Source organism: Accipiter gentilis, chromosome Z (assembly GCF_929443795.1).
Source record: "Accipiter gentilis chromosome Z, bAccGen1.1, whole genome shotgun sequence".
Lineage (NCBI taxonomy): Eukaryota > Metazoa > Chordata > Aves > Accipitriformes > Accipitridae > Astur > Astur gentilis.
In genome coordinates, this window is record NC_064919.1 from 87,527,749 (window position 1) to 87,541,341 (window position 13,593).

At 42.9% G+C, this 13,593-nt stretch overlaps 1 protein-coding gene across 1 annotated transcript in view; it reads left to right on the forward strand.

The window, feature by feature from the left end:
- Nucleotides 1-13,593, forward strand: part of DCC (DCC netrin 1 receptor) — a 572,354-nt gene that overhangs the window by 386,645 nt on the left and 172,116 nt on the right. The window contains exon 8 of the mRNA XM_049794299.1: nt 12,419-12,575. Within this exon, the coding sequence (XP_049650256.1) occupies nt 12,419-12,575 (157 nt within the window). The remainder of the gene's footprint in view (nt 1-12,418; nt 12,576-13,593) is intronic.

Consider the following 13,593-nt stretch of genomic DNA (forward strand, 5'->3'; position numbering starts at 1 on the left):
AGGAAATTCAAAGTGACTGAATTGATCTAATTCTGATGTCAGGAAAAAGGTAGTGGTAAGAGCAAAGTAGTCTTGGCACCTGGGCAATTGCAGATGGAAAAAGACCTCTTGAAGCCTCATCAGTCTCTTTTGATACTTTCATTTGTGCAAGATCTGAGCATTTCACATTACTGAATTTACTTACACCTTGACTCCTGTCTCAAGCTAAGTGATTTGGGATCTTTCTTTATTGTCTGCCTGAGGAAAGCTGTACGTTGTAATTCACGTCATAAAAAAGCAATGAAAAATAAGCATGATTATTTCATTGTGCAAATGCGAAAAGACAGTAGCAGCGCAAGAGAGATGTTATATGTTATGCTGAAGATCTTGCTGAGCTAGCAGTTGAACCCGGGACACCTATAATCCAGGCAAAATACCTGTACTACACAGCCATCGTTCTTCTTTCCTGTCTCTGGTTTGGGCTGTGTGGTCGATATGCAGATGGTTTTGGTGCAGGTCAAAACCAGTCCTTTACAGATGAATACTGTTTGCAGTAAAGCAGTTCGTGAGTTCATCTTTGCTCTTCCCTTAGTTTTTGTGTGGCCAAGGCATGGCAGATGCTCACTAAAGCAGTTGGCAGGTTTTTGCAGGTTATCGAGGCGCCTAAGAAGTGTTGTAGACCGTGGTTCCGTTGAGGAGCTCAAAATACCTTCTTGGGAAAATTGCTGTAAAAGGCTTGATTAATTTATTTCTCGGTTCATTCTGGTGTGTAGCCGTAGAAGTGAGTGCTGGAGAGATTGGTTAAGACCAGATTCATCATGGGGAGCAGCTCCTTGAGCAGTGTTAGTTAACCGGGTCTGCGAACAGGTTTGTTGCTGCCAAAGCGAGTTGTGGTGATACGTCTCCTCTCTGCAAGACAGAGGTGAGTAGGAGGCTGAGCAAAGTTTGTTAGGGAAAGAATAGTAATAAGCAGCCAGGGAATTGAGGCGCTAAGCCTTAGCAGATAAACACTGGAGGAGAAGGACGGCTGAAGGAGATGCTCCGAGATGTTCCCACGTGGCGTTGGAACCTTGGTGTGGTCACCCGTGTGGAGGCAGCACGTGGCTGATTCAGGGATTTCCTACCAAAAGCAGGTGACTTAAAAGACTGGGAAATCCAGTGGGAAATCCATTTTTTTTCCTTTGAAGCCATTTCCGTCACGTACCAGCTTTCCAACCCTTGCATATTTAGGAAGAGTTGTTGCAAGAAAATTTGATTTGATTTTTAGGAGTAAAAAAACCAAGCTTGCAGGCTGCTACCTCATGATGGCGTGGGTTTTGTTTCTGGTGGAGAGAGGTCAGTTTGCCGGGCTACCCCCAGGGATTTTAGTGAAGTTTGATAAATGTCTGCTGTTGCAAAGCACACCTTGGAGTTGGCCCCCCAACACTTGATGGCTGCCCTTGCAATTGTAAGGTCCTAAAGCTTCTCACCGAGTACAGGATGATGCTTCAGTAGTGGAAACACTCCACGTTTTGTATCGTTCACCAGGTTTAGGTTTGTCTCCTTGTTCCTTATTTTCTTTGTGCTGGTTAAACACTGCTTTGAAGGTGGTGTTATTAATTTTTTTCCCTGGTCTTTTCTCTGGTGCTTGTTACCAGAATGTGTGAACCTCTGCACTACCATGAACACGCTTGGATTCACAATTCTCCATTTTTCAGATGAGGAGGAAAGGTGCAGAAAGGTTCACCTCAAAAGCATCCCAATTAGCCATGCATGGCGGCCCTACAAATTCACAGTCCTGTCAGTGATTTTGATAAATAATCTGCTGAACAAATCAGGTAACATATGCCACCTTCTGCCAAAACTTTGAGTAACACTGAGAACTACAATAAAATTTGAAAAAAGAAAAGGACTAATGTGCTTGGTGAAACCTGAGCTACAGAAAAGGACTAATTTTTTCCATAGTATTTGAGAATAATTAGGTGTTTAAGGAATAGAAAGTACAAGAGCTAAAATACTAAGCAGGTACCCACCACATTAGGGGAAATGCTGTTGAGAAAAGTGATGCCGAAGCATTTTGTTGCTTTGCTTTACTTGCTGTTCTTAGCTTGGGATTATTATTTTTAAATTGGCTGTAAAATACCTTATTGACACAGAGGTACCTGTTTTGTCTCACTCTCTCTGAAAGCAAAGAGTTTGGCCCAAATATTAAAGGCAGCAGCAAATCTCTAGATCTTGCCGTCAGCCTTGGCCGGGTTTGGTGAGGAGGCTCCATCCCTGGGAGAGCTGCCAAAGCGTGTGTGAGTTGAAGCTTCACGGGCCTTGACCGTGTCAAGACTTGGAGACTTGTGTGTGTCTATCAGCTCTTCTTATGGGAGTTGAGTAGCAGCAGTGAGTATGCGTTCAGTATAATTCAGAGATTTTACTTTCTTGGACGTTTAAATGGCAGTGGACTGAAGACCTTTGAAGGTCTTCTTGGTGCTCAGTGTTGGACTTGTATGGCCACGAGCTACTGTGAATATAACTTGAGGTAAAGAGAGATTGAGAGATGGGTCTTGACTGACATCTCTAAGTGTGAGCAGACGTTTTAAAGTACATCGTATGCCTCCCTGAAAAGTCTGCCCGACATCAGAGCGCCTAAACCTCCAGTGTGGCAGCAAGTTGGGGTCCCCTGGGTAGGTGTTCCAAGCTTACGCTTTTTCAGGGTGCTTTAAGGAACAAAGGGGTGCAGGTTTGATTCAAATATAATCCCGATATGAAAAATGAGAAGATACTTCAAAATCAAAAGTCAGAAAGTTTCAGGGAGAACAAGCTGAGACACACCATAATGTTTCTTTATAGAAATGGTTGCTTCTCAGAATAAGAACATCTCAGTTTGTGAGGCTTTCAGAATTTTCCCTCTATTATGGGTTGTTTGGGTTTTTTCCCTCAGCAAAACCTGTTATTCAACTTTGTTACATTCCTGAACAGTTTGAAACCCTTCGTGGCTCAGTCTTAATGCAAGTTAAACTTTTGCTGGTCACGGGGAGGAAGAAGAGGAGCAGCAGCTGATCAGGAACAGTGGGAAATAGTTGACCTTCCAGCCACTCTCCCCATCGTTACTAGAAACAGCTGCTGCACCGCTGAGTTTCGCTTGCAAAAATAATGAACTTGCGTGCGCTCTCCTGCTGCATTTGGAACACCACAGATGACAACATTTACGGTTGCTGTTTAACACTGTTGGTATTTGACCACAAAACGCCTTCCAAGTCCCTCGGCTGCTTTAAAAATCTTCAGTTTATTTCGGCTTTTTCCGTGGGCGGCAGCTATTGTTCGGTGGGTCGGGGATGGCTGACTAGATTAACTGACCAGCATTTCCTCCGGGAGCATTTGCGGGTGATTGAATTTCTTGCAATCAACAGCCCATTGCCCCTCGCCCCCCCATTTTTCTTGGTGACTAATTGATGATGACAGATGTCACCTGCGCGGTGACGCCAGCCCTGCCTTCCCAGCTCCAAGGGGGAGAGCAGTGGTGCTTTCTCTGAACGTGAGAGCTGATCAGTGGTGGGTTTGCCGATTGTTTGGTTTTTTTATTTATTTTATTTTTTTTTTTACATTGTAGTGTCAGTTAATTAATAAGATCTCTTCACTGCATGAACATAAGCAGCCATTAAGGCCGTATTTGCCATTGATTTTTTTTTTTTTTTAAATGTGAATAGCAATTGTCACAGCTGTAAAAGGAAAGACATGGAATGTAATATGCAGACAGATTTGCATACAGGCGTGTCTTTCACATGCACGGGAAGAGAGAAGTGTGCGCACGTACCAGCCTGTCTGAGTGTCCCCTTCGACAACTGCTGGCCAAGCTGTGTCCAAAACAAGCTCAGGTATGAAAATGGCAATATCTCAGATTTCCTGCAGTTAAAGAAATGATATGAAAGTAGATTGTATCATTTGTAGGTGTACTTTTACACTAAAACAGTGCGTAGTGGCCGTGCCTGTGCTGAGAGTGCTGTTGCTTTGCTGGCACCGCAGCGATGGGTGCGCGGATGTCGTGTGTGTCCGTGGGGGGCTGCAGCTGCCAGCCTGGGGAGCACCAGCTCTCCAAAAATAAGTGAAACCACTACAATGTCTCCTTTTCTGGCGGAGTTGCAGTCACACCCGAACTTTGCTGGAATAGCAGTGCCAGGCAGCAATTCACACCCAGCATCCTTAGATCTCGGTCAGCAGGACTTCATCTTCACTGCCTTGACCCAGCCCGGTTTTTTGCATAGAGTAGCTCTTAGGTGACAACAGCTAATGATCTGAGAAAAATAAAATCACTTTCTTCTAACTCTGATCAAGCAGCTTTTCCTTTGACAACGCAAACACCATCATCCCCGTAGATGCTCTCCTCCTTTTGGCCCCTGCGCAAAGCTCTTTCCCTTGCCTTTCTTGCTGATGTCCTGCTACAGGTTCAAATAATTCTTCTTAACTCCCCAAAGGGCCCAGAGTTCTTCAAGGTACTGTTTTGCACGTTTAACAGCAGATAAGGGTCTGGGTGACATCTTCCTTAAAATAACTTTCAGTATAACTGTTGGGCAAAACTGCCCTGGATTAATTGGAATTATGGGGTCTTGTAGTTCTGTGTCGCGCTGCTGAATTTCAAAGTAAACACAGACGGCACGTCTTTTGACTTTTACAGGGGATTCAGACAAATTATATTTTAACCTGAGCTATTCCTTCACTAGTTATTGTAGCCTTCTTCGGCCTGACCTTACCCTTTTGCCTCTCCGACCACCCAACACGTGCTCTTCCCTGGACTTTCCTCCTGGCCTCTTCTTGCTCCCCACCCCAGCACACCTCAGCTTTCAGATCTTGCAGCAGGCATCCCGTTTCCCAGCCATTTATCCTTCTCTTCCATATGCCTTTGTCACCCCTTCAGGGGCTCTCCCCCATGGAAAAGGAGGAAGAAATGAAAGCTGCTGACTCTTCTCCGGGAGAAGAGAAGGTGCGATGTGGTCGTCTTCTTCCTCTGTCTTCCAGTGCCTGTCCACACATAAAACAGGGCTGGAGGTTGAAAGAGTAAAACGCGTGATGCGCGTTCATCTTGGTTTTCCACCCGCTACTGAAAGGTGGTCAGATGTTGCAGCGGCGAGCAGAAAATAAAATAGAATAGCACGGCTGGTTTGCAAGGGTGGGCTAGGGGGCGGTTCAGATATCCCGAGTTCCACGGGGCTGAGGAAGGGTCTGTTGGTGCTGGGTTTTGTGGTGGGGCCCTCTGGGCGTTTTTTTCCTTCACTAACTGTGGTTGCAGCTGCAAAATCTCATGCTCCATCCTGGGGGCAGATCCTGCGTGCTCCTCTGTGAGCCTGAGCAGCACCTCCCTATCAAGAGGAGCGTGTAGGAGGAGATGCGCTGGCTTGCTTTTCGTGGAGGTGTCCCCGTTTAGTGGTTTCAGGTCACGCCGTCCAGAAGATAACTAGCCTCCGTCCTCCCGCTATCGCAACTCGGCAATTAAAGCTGTTATCCTTCTTGCCTGTATTTGAGAAAATGAGGCTGGAGAGAAAAGAGAAGCGCTAGTGTGTATTTAGCTTCCGACGTGGTTGTTATTGCATAGAGTGAAACTATCAAAATCTCCCCCGTCTCTGTGAGATTTTGTATTTCAGATATGCGTGTGCCGTTTCCAAAGCGCTAGTGGCCTAATCCTGCGAGGTGCTGAGTCAGGAGTGAATTCCTCGTACAGTAACATCAGGCGTTGTTGACACACATGAACTTCAGTGATTTATAGCAAGGTTCGTAATGTCATAAAAGAGGCATAATAAAAATTAGTACTGCATGACTTGTTTCTAAGAACATCATTATGGCACCAAGTAATAATGAATTACTGTGCAAGAAGCCAGAAGGGAGGAAGTATGTATGGCAACGAGGACAGATCTTTTATTTGGTAAATTAGTATCACTGCATATGGGCTGAAAATCTCTAAACATATGCTGACGTACCCTGACATCCTGGCATGTGCTCCGTGTCGTTGGTAAAACCTGATGTGTGTGAACACATCAACTGTAGATGGGCGCGCTCGCATATGAGCTGTGCCAACGTGATCTCTGCTGGCGTTTGGAGGATGGATTTGAGCACGCAACGCCTGAAGAAATGCTTTTGGAATGTGGTGCTTTGAAACTGTGTTGTATGATTAATTGGCTGGATGGAAACTGGAAAGGCCGAATTGTGTAAGTGGTCCCCAGGAAATGTAATAGGAGTTGCTTGTGCAGAAAGGAGCGTTTTGTTTGACCTTAAGTAATGAGCTACCGGTAACTTGTCCAATCTGATACTTATTTGGGACAGTAAATTACACCCATTTCATATCTCTGTAAAGGTTATCTGGTAGAACATCTGCTTTTTTCGTAGCTGTTGGAAACAAGACCAAAATTTAATTATTTCATGATCAGCCCAAAACACTCTGATTAATTTGGTTCTTGTTTCTCTGTTTCACCAGTTCTCACCCATTTAATCACTTAAAGTGGGACGGTGAGAGCTCCTGGATCCACGTCCCAGGGCTTTCCCGGGGAACGTCTTCCCACTGCAGGTTAGCGTTGGGTTTTAGAAGCAGCCTGGAGGACGGGTGGTGAAATCCATCATTCCATCATGAAACTTCAGATGGAATTTTTAACTACCCATGTGAAATGCAGAATTTTTCCTTGCATTCCCCTCTCAAGGCACGTGCTTGATGGCTTAGCATGGGTGATGCCTCCAGACGGAGGAGCTTCAGGCCCCAGGATCCCTACATCAGAGGGTACGTCCTCATACCGAAACCACGCTCTTTAGTGGCACAAACCCTCCAGCCTTGGTTATTTTCCTCGATCTGGAGCAAAACAGCTCCTGGTTACATTCCCAGCCTGGGGAATGGGGGTATCTGGAATGTGCGAGTCATGGATTGCTTTTATATTCCGAGTGCATAAAAAATGAATCTTTCAGTGTTAAAAGTAACACCGTGCAAAAATAGAGCTCCTCTCATCTGCAGATCCATGGTGTGGTCTATTAAATCGGAAACAATTAGTGATCTGTTACAAGTTTAATATAATTGCAAATTCGTAGTTGTGATAGCCAGTGCAAGGTAAAATTAGGCAACTCATGCTCTACACCCCAACTTTGTTTTGTTTAGAGCTGTTCTGTTTCTTTCTCTAATGTACATGAAGATTGATTTTTATTTTTTTTCAAGAACACAAATTAGGAGTGCTTTTGAATCCCCTCTTTAAAATTTAATAAAAATTCTAATTAATTTTTTTAGTCCATCGTTGCCATGGGGGTGCCAGCCGTGGATCTGTAAACCGTCTCTGAGGTTTTCCCCCAGGAATGATTGTCGACCCCTGAGCTTCTTGAGCTGCCTGCAGTTCTGCCAGTGAATGGCATAGCCCTGTTAAAATAAAAGTGCATTCTGTAGAATGAAATGGGAACGATTCTTTCAAAAGGGTCTGTGTTCTAAAAAACTGACGAATCCTCCAAAATTGATATCTATTATAGATCTTCCTATTTAAGGGTATTTTACTGGAAGAGTGCCTCGCTTTTTCAGGTGCTAGGTGTTACATGTGCAGCATCTCTTGAGTTACAGATACTCCTGCGGTGAGCTTTTTTTCTCACTTATAACTTTCGCAGTTTGCTCTACAAAAGGTGTGAGATAGGTCAAAAAGGTTCTGAATTAAAAAAAAAAAAATTTAAAAAAAAGACTAAATTCTCTGAATGCAGAAGTGTAACAAAAGACTGGATTGACCAGGCTGTGGCCGTACTGAGCAACACCAGACAATAAGCACGTATTTGATGTTATTTCTGGAATTAAAATTCCATGCAAATTGCTTTTCCTTTTAACACTGAGGATTTGGAGATGAGAACAGATTCATGTTCTTATGTCATACTTGAAATTCATGCTGTACGAATAACTGATTTAAAGTGCTAAAGCCAAGGAAAATATGGCGGGGGAGCGTGGGGAAGAGACTTGAATTAATCCAAAAGGTTTATATTTTAACTTGAATAAAACATCTTTTTTTTTTCTGAAATGAAATGTTTAACTTAAAGCCTGAATGTTCCTTTTATGTTTAAATACATTCAGTGAAATTTTCAAAAGTCTTTTAAAATGAAAACAGATAAAAAATTCATCTCTATATTCAAAAAAAATCAAATTAAGGAATTGAAATAGTTGTTAGAAGGCATAAAAAATATTTTAAGGTAGTGTCTTGGCTGAAAATTTTCATTTGATGTCTTGAAATGTCATTTTGGCATCAGGGCATGTGGGATATGTAGGAAAAGTGTGATTTGCAGCAGGAGGTTGAAGATTGCAAGTGTGATAATTTTTTCATTTTTGCTGAAAAAGTATCGAGTTTCAAATCTTATCAGCAAGCTCTAATTTACAGTATTTTAAAAGTATAGATAGCCTATAGTAGATGTTCTTATTTTAACAGACTCTAAGTGTAAAACAGTGGCAGTTGCTTGAGTAGTCTTTGCTTAGGTAAGGTTATAATTTCAAAAAAAAACAACGCTAAATGGATAGCATCATGAAAATCAACACTTACTTTGATATATAGATAGATCCTATATATAGCCCAATCTCTTTCTGTATTAATTTATCCCCCTGAAAAACGAGTGTAATTTTTAATTTAGGCGTGTGGCAACATGTTATGTGTATAACAGGCTTAAATTTTCTATGTGACTTAAACACGATGACTAAAACCGTGCAAATATTAATTGCTTTAAAAGCAGAAAAGTCAAACTCATCTTTCTCAGTAGCAGAAAAGTCACACTCGTTTTCTCAGTTCAGAACTCGTGCCTCAATGCAGATTACCAGGATAGCGTTTATATCAATATTACTGACATCCAAGAGCAACATTTTCTGTATGCACAGTAACTTGCCAACTTATTTTTCACCTTAAACTTAGAACTTTTTTCCTTAAACTTCTTTCCCTTTTCTGTCAACTTGGTAAGTATGTTTTGGGTTTTTTCTTTTTTTTCTTTTTTTAAATAAAAAAAGCAAATGAATATTTTTTTTGTACAGAGGTACAAAAACTGTGCTGAGGTCTGGAGTGGGGTGTGGGTGTATATATCTATCTATGGTCTCTGGAGCGGGGGTGTGTGTATATATCTATGTATCTATAGTCTCTGGAGCGGGGTGTGTGTGTGTGTGTGTGTATATAGTCCCTGTGAGCACTCAAGTGAGAACATGAGATGTTTTATAACTCAGATTTAGAGCATTTGTACCCACGTCTTTTACCAGGAGAGGCTCATGAATAAACCCATGCCATCTATTGCCACCTCTGCTTAGCAATAATAATGTTATATCTTCTTGATAGCAAATCCCTTGTGGGATATAATTACAAGGTTGTTGGGGTTTTTTTCATTCATTCATCGTCTCTTCTTGTATATCCCACATAAGTTTTGCTGGTCTCTACAAACACCATCGAAAGGGTAGACAGCTGCTGCTGACAGGATCTCCTCTCCCCACCTGCCTGTAGACGTGCACATATATGTTAAAAACCCCAAAAAACAAACCAACCTATGACAAGTATTAAAAAAAAAAAACCCGTCTCTGTGAACTAGGTCTTGTATTCCTATTATTTTTAATTAGAGACAGCCCATGACTGCTGTGTGTGGGAAGCAGTGGTGAAAGCGGATGTCACGCACGATGTTATGCTTTTAGTTGTTTTAAAACCCCTAAATTGTGCATGTTTTGTAACTGCTCTCTATTTTACCAAGAAAGGCTGTAAACAAGCAGGTGCCAGACATCTACACCAAACCTATTTCTGCATTTTTTGAAGAACATTTGCTTTAGGAGTGCAAAGACAGGTCCTACTGGCAAAATAATAATAAGGTCCCCAAATCACAGCTGATTCTGGATTAAAAATAACAGGGGGGTTGGGTCTGAATTTGAGGGGCTCCATTTGGCTTCCGAAATGGAAACACGAAGATCAGTTCCTATCAGACCTGTATTCAGACCTTCTCTGTTGATTGTATAGTCATTTACACTTATGGAAAATTAATCAATCCGGTTTTATGCTGGCTTTGTACAGAGCTAGGTGATTATTCACACTGCCACAAGAGCAGAGAAAGATGCACTTCATGAGGAGTTAATATAAACCACATCAGGCTAAAATCGGAGCCTGTCAGACTCTGATGAAGATGGTTTAACCAATGGTGGATTGATCTTGTGTAGTCATATGAAAGATTGAAGGATTTCAGACATTACTTGCTGAGATAATTTCAGGTTATATGTCTCGCCGTATTGTACTATTCTACTGTATATGTTTGCTATTCACTGCTAGCAACAATAAAAGTGAAATTGCTTTTGTCAGTGATAGCTCTACACAGTTTACTGAAAGCCAGAGTAAAATACATGCTTAGTGGACTGGAGCTTTAGTCCCAATCTTGCCGCTTTTCCCTGCATTTTTTCGCTGTTATTTCACTAAGTTGGCACCTAACGGGTCAGCCGCCGCCGCATCCACAGGCATGAGGTCACGAAGGGTATGGATTCGCCTCCGGATTTTGGATACTTATTCAGCATGTTTAAAGGTAGACGCTGTTTGGGAGTTTGAGTAGCTCTATGGGCTCCATCAGCTGTGCTGGGTAGATGTCCTCATTTTCTGTGGGGGAGATTAGACGCCCATATATATGTAGTCGCGTACGCATAGTCACCTAAATGTTACGTGTCTGGACTCGGGGCTGATCATGGCGCAAGTTTCTGAATACTAAATGGGTTTTGATGGAAGAGAGGTGCCAGACTGCCATGCTCTACCGGGAGGATGGATATTTGGTGGAGGGACCATGGACCGGGGCGTTTCGGGGGAAAACTCGGAGTTTCTACAGCCCCTCAGGTGCCAAAGTAGTTAATAATGGGGATGTTTCTGAATTGCTGGGTTTTAAGTACCAGAACTCAACTGGAAAAGCCTCACAGGTTTGTCTGTGTGTTCTGTGGTTTGGGTTTTTTTTCCAGTCTTGCCTTTGGTACTTATCTAGAGGTGTTTACCTACCGCAGCCCTCTTTAGAAGATGACAATGCACTTATAATACATGAGTCAACATATAGGATAGACCAGAAACCCAAATCTGCTTGCTCTGATCACGAAGCAAAATAGTCGCGTCGTCGTAATATAAATGTACACAGAATTATACTTTAGCCTTGTGTTTGCACATTATTTAGATCAGTGGCCCATGACTAAGGACGCTAAACACAATCTCAGTGCAAATAATGGATCACAACTTTGCAGCCAAAAGAGCTGAGACTATGACTTATTATTTTCTTTCAACACATCATTGCTCTGGAAATGCCACTGGGAAATTCCCTAATTCCCTCTGGTTTTGGATTGATCACAATAAGAGGTAATAATGTTTGTTATTAATAATAGCAATATTAATGGCTTTTAATAATAATTTAGGGATAATATCAGAAAATGCTAAGTTAGTATTCAGTGAGCGTCATGCTTTTTACATGAAGCTGTTCTTCATAAGCTGTTTAGATAATACAACACTGTTAATGCTCTCACAGTAGATTAATGCTACTAATATAGTTCACAATATATGCGTAGGGAATGACCAAAAAAGATTGGCAAGAATGAAGAAAAATAAATTGCTTTTTGGTTCAATACCAATGGTGAAATCCTGCTATTCAAGGCTAGTATGGCTCATGAAATCGGACCTTATACATCATGTTTGCTCTTGGAGAAAGTTAGGTGACTGGATCCTCCATAAGGTGCATGTACTAAATCTAGAGCCAGCTTATCATTTAAAGTACCGTAAAAAAAAAAAAATATTTTTTTTTTATTTTATTTATGTTGGCAGGTCAGCTTTCACATAGATTTCGTTGGCAACAACCAAGCCCTTAAACTCTATAAATATGTACTGTTTTAAAATGAATTTTACTGCTTGAATCTGCAGTTTAGGCATTTCTTGGTTCTGCACATAGTCTGAACGCTTTTCCGTGGGGAGCGGTGATAATACCAAGTTTCACTGTCTCGTCTTTTCGTTTTATCCCACTTCGATGCAACTACCTAAAGTCGTGTGCCGAAGCACCCTACTTAGTTTCTGCTCTTCCCAAACCCATCGGTTCGTAGGCTTCAGGCTTTGAGTGGTCAGGTACTGCTGGCTTAGGAGGTGAAATACTTCTGCTGCTTGGGGCACAAGAGACAAAACCAGTGAAATAGGAGCGAACAAAGGAACATGTCGTACTGATCGCTCGTGCAAGAAATAATTTCCAGTTATCCCATGGAAGTAGCCTACTCGAGTTTTGCGTGTTGCTGTTCGCTTTAGACGATGGTTCAGGACGGTGTATTTTAAGGTGCGATTTTACCGTTAGTTTTTTTTTTTCTCTCTCTCATCCCCTGTCATTTTATTCACGTTTATTCCGTGCCACCTTGGCCCTTTGTTCCCTAACACCTCAGCCGTGACCACCACGGCACCTCCCGCTCGCCCCGATACCCCCGTGCCACCGGCCTCTCTGACTGACTCCTCTCCTTCCCCTCCAGCTGTCCCAAGTTCCAGTGTCCTCCCCTCTGCCCCCCGAGATGTGGTCCCTGTTTTGGTCTCCAGCCGATTTGTCCGTCTCAGCTGGCGCCCGCCCGCAGAAGCCAGAGGCAGCGTCCAGACGTACACGGTCTTCTTCTCCAGGGATGGCGTCAACAGGTAGGTGTCAACGGAGCGTGGGTCTCCTCTGGATGGGGGGGATGGCCCTACGAGGGTCTGAGGTCTTCCCAGGTATCTTGCAAATGGTTCTCAACCTTGTGTTCTTCTCCCCGTGGTTAAAGAAGCGTGAAGCTAGAACTGCCTTTCGTTGCCTTATAGTTTTATAGATGACATATCAACATTTATATAACAGCGCTCGTTGTCTTGGCACGAAGGGCCGTTTGCGTTGGCAACGATGTCTATGGATCTTACCTCCTCCAGCTATTACTTGACCGTCTAACATAAAGTATTGTTAGCTCCATATTTTACCGTTCATCTTCCTCTGAAGACACGGGCTCGAGTGTTGTTTGCATCGCTGGGAGAGGTGAATTTGTTGAGCCCTAATCAGCCGGAGAGAAGGAGTGCTTTTAGAGCAGTGCAAACGGTTTAAGACCTTGAAAACAGCCAGGGAGTGGGTTGCGAAGATTTTACGTGATTGCAAATAAATGGACCAGCCTGGGCCGTTCTAGCCTCGTGGGTTAGAGCTGCAGAGCAGAGAGCTCTTCGGTGATAATGGCACTATAGATTGTTTGGCGTTCGCATGATTCCTCATCGTGTGTGTTCATTTCACACTCGAAAAGGTACTGCGCATTTACTTGGGGTTTGTTTTATTTTCCTAACTTCATAAATGATTTTATGCCTGAGAAAAACCTTGTGTTTTTCTCTTCCTGTACATCGTTATGAAGAACTGACTTGAAGTATCCTGTCCTGTATTTCGCTGCGCTTACGATACACTTCAGCTGCCGGCTGGTGACTAGTACTTGCGTGGGTGCTGATGGCAGCTCAGCTTCTGAGGGGACTTGAATAAGAACCTATATTTAATTGAAAAATGGGCAGACCTGTATTGGATTCATGAGAGCTAAAGAAGTGGGACCCCACAGTTATCAAAGGGAGCTCCCCTCTGCCGCAGTGTGGGCTTATCCTTCATCCGAAGGGGCTCGGTCTCGCAGGCAAAATTTCCTGCCCCGGCTGGACGTTC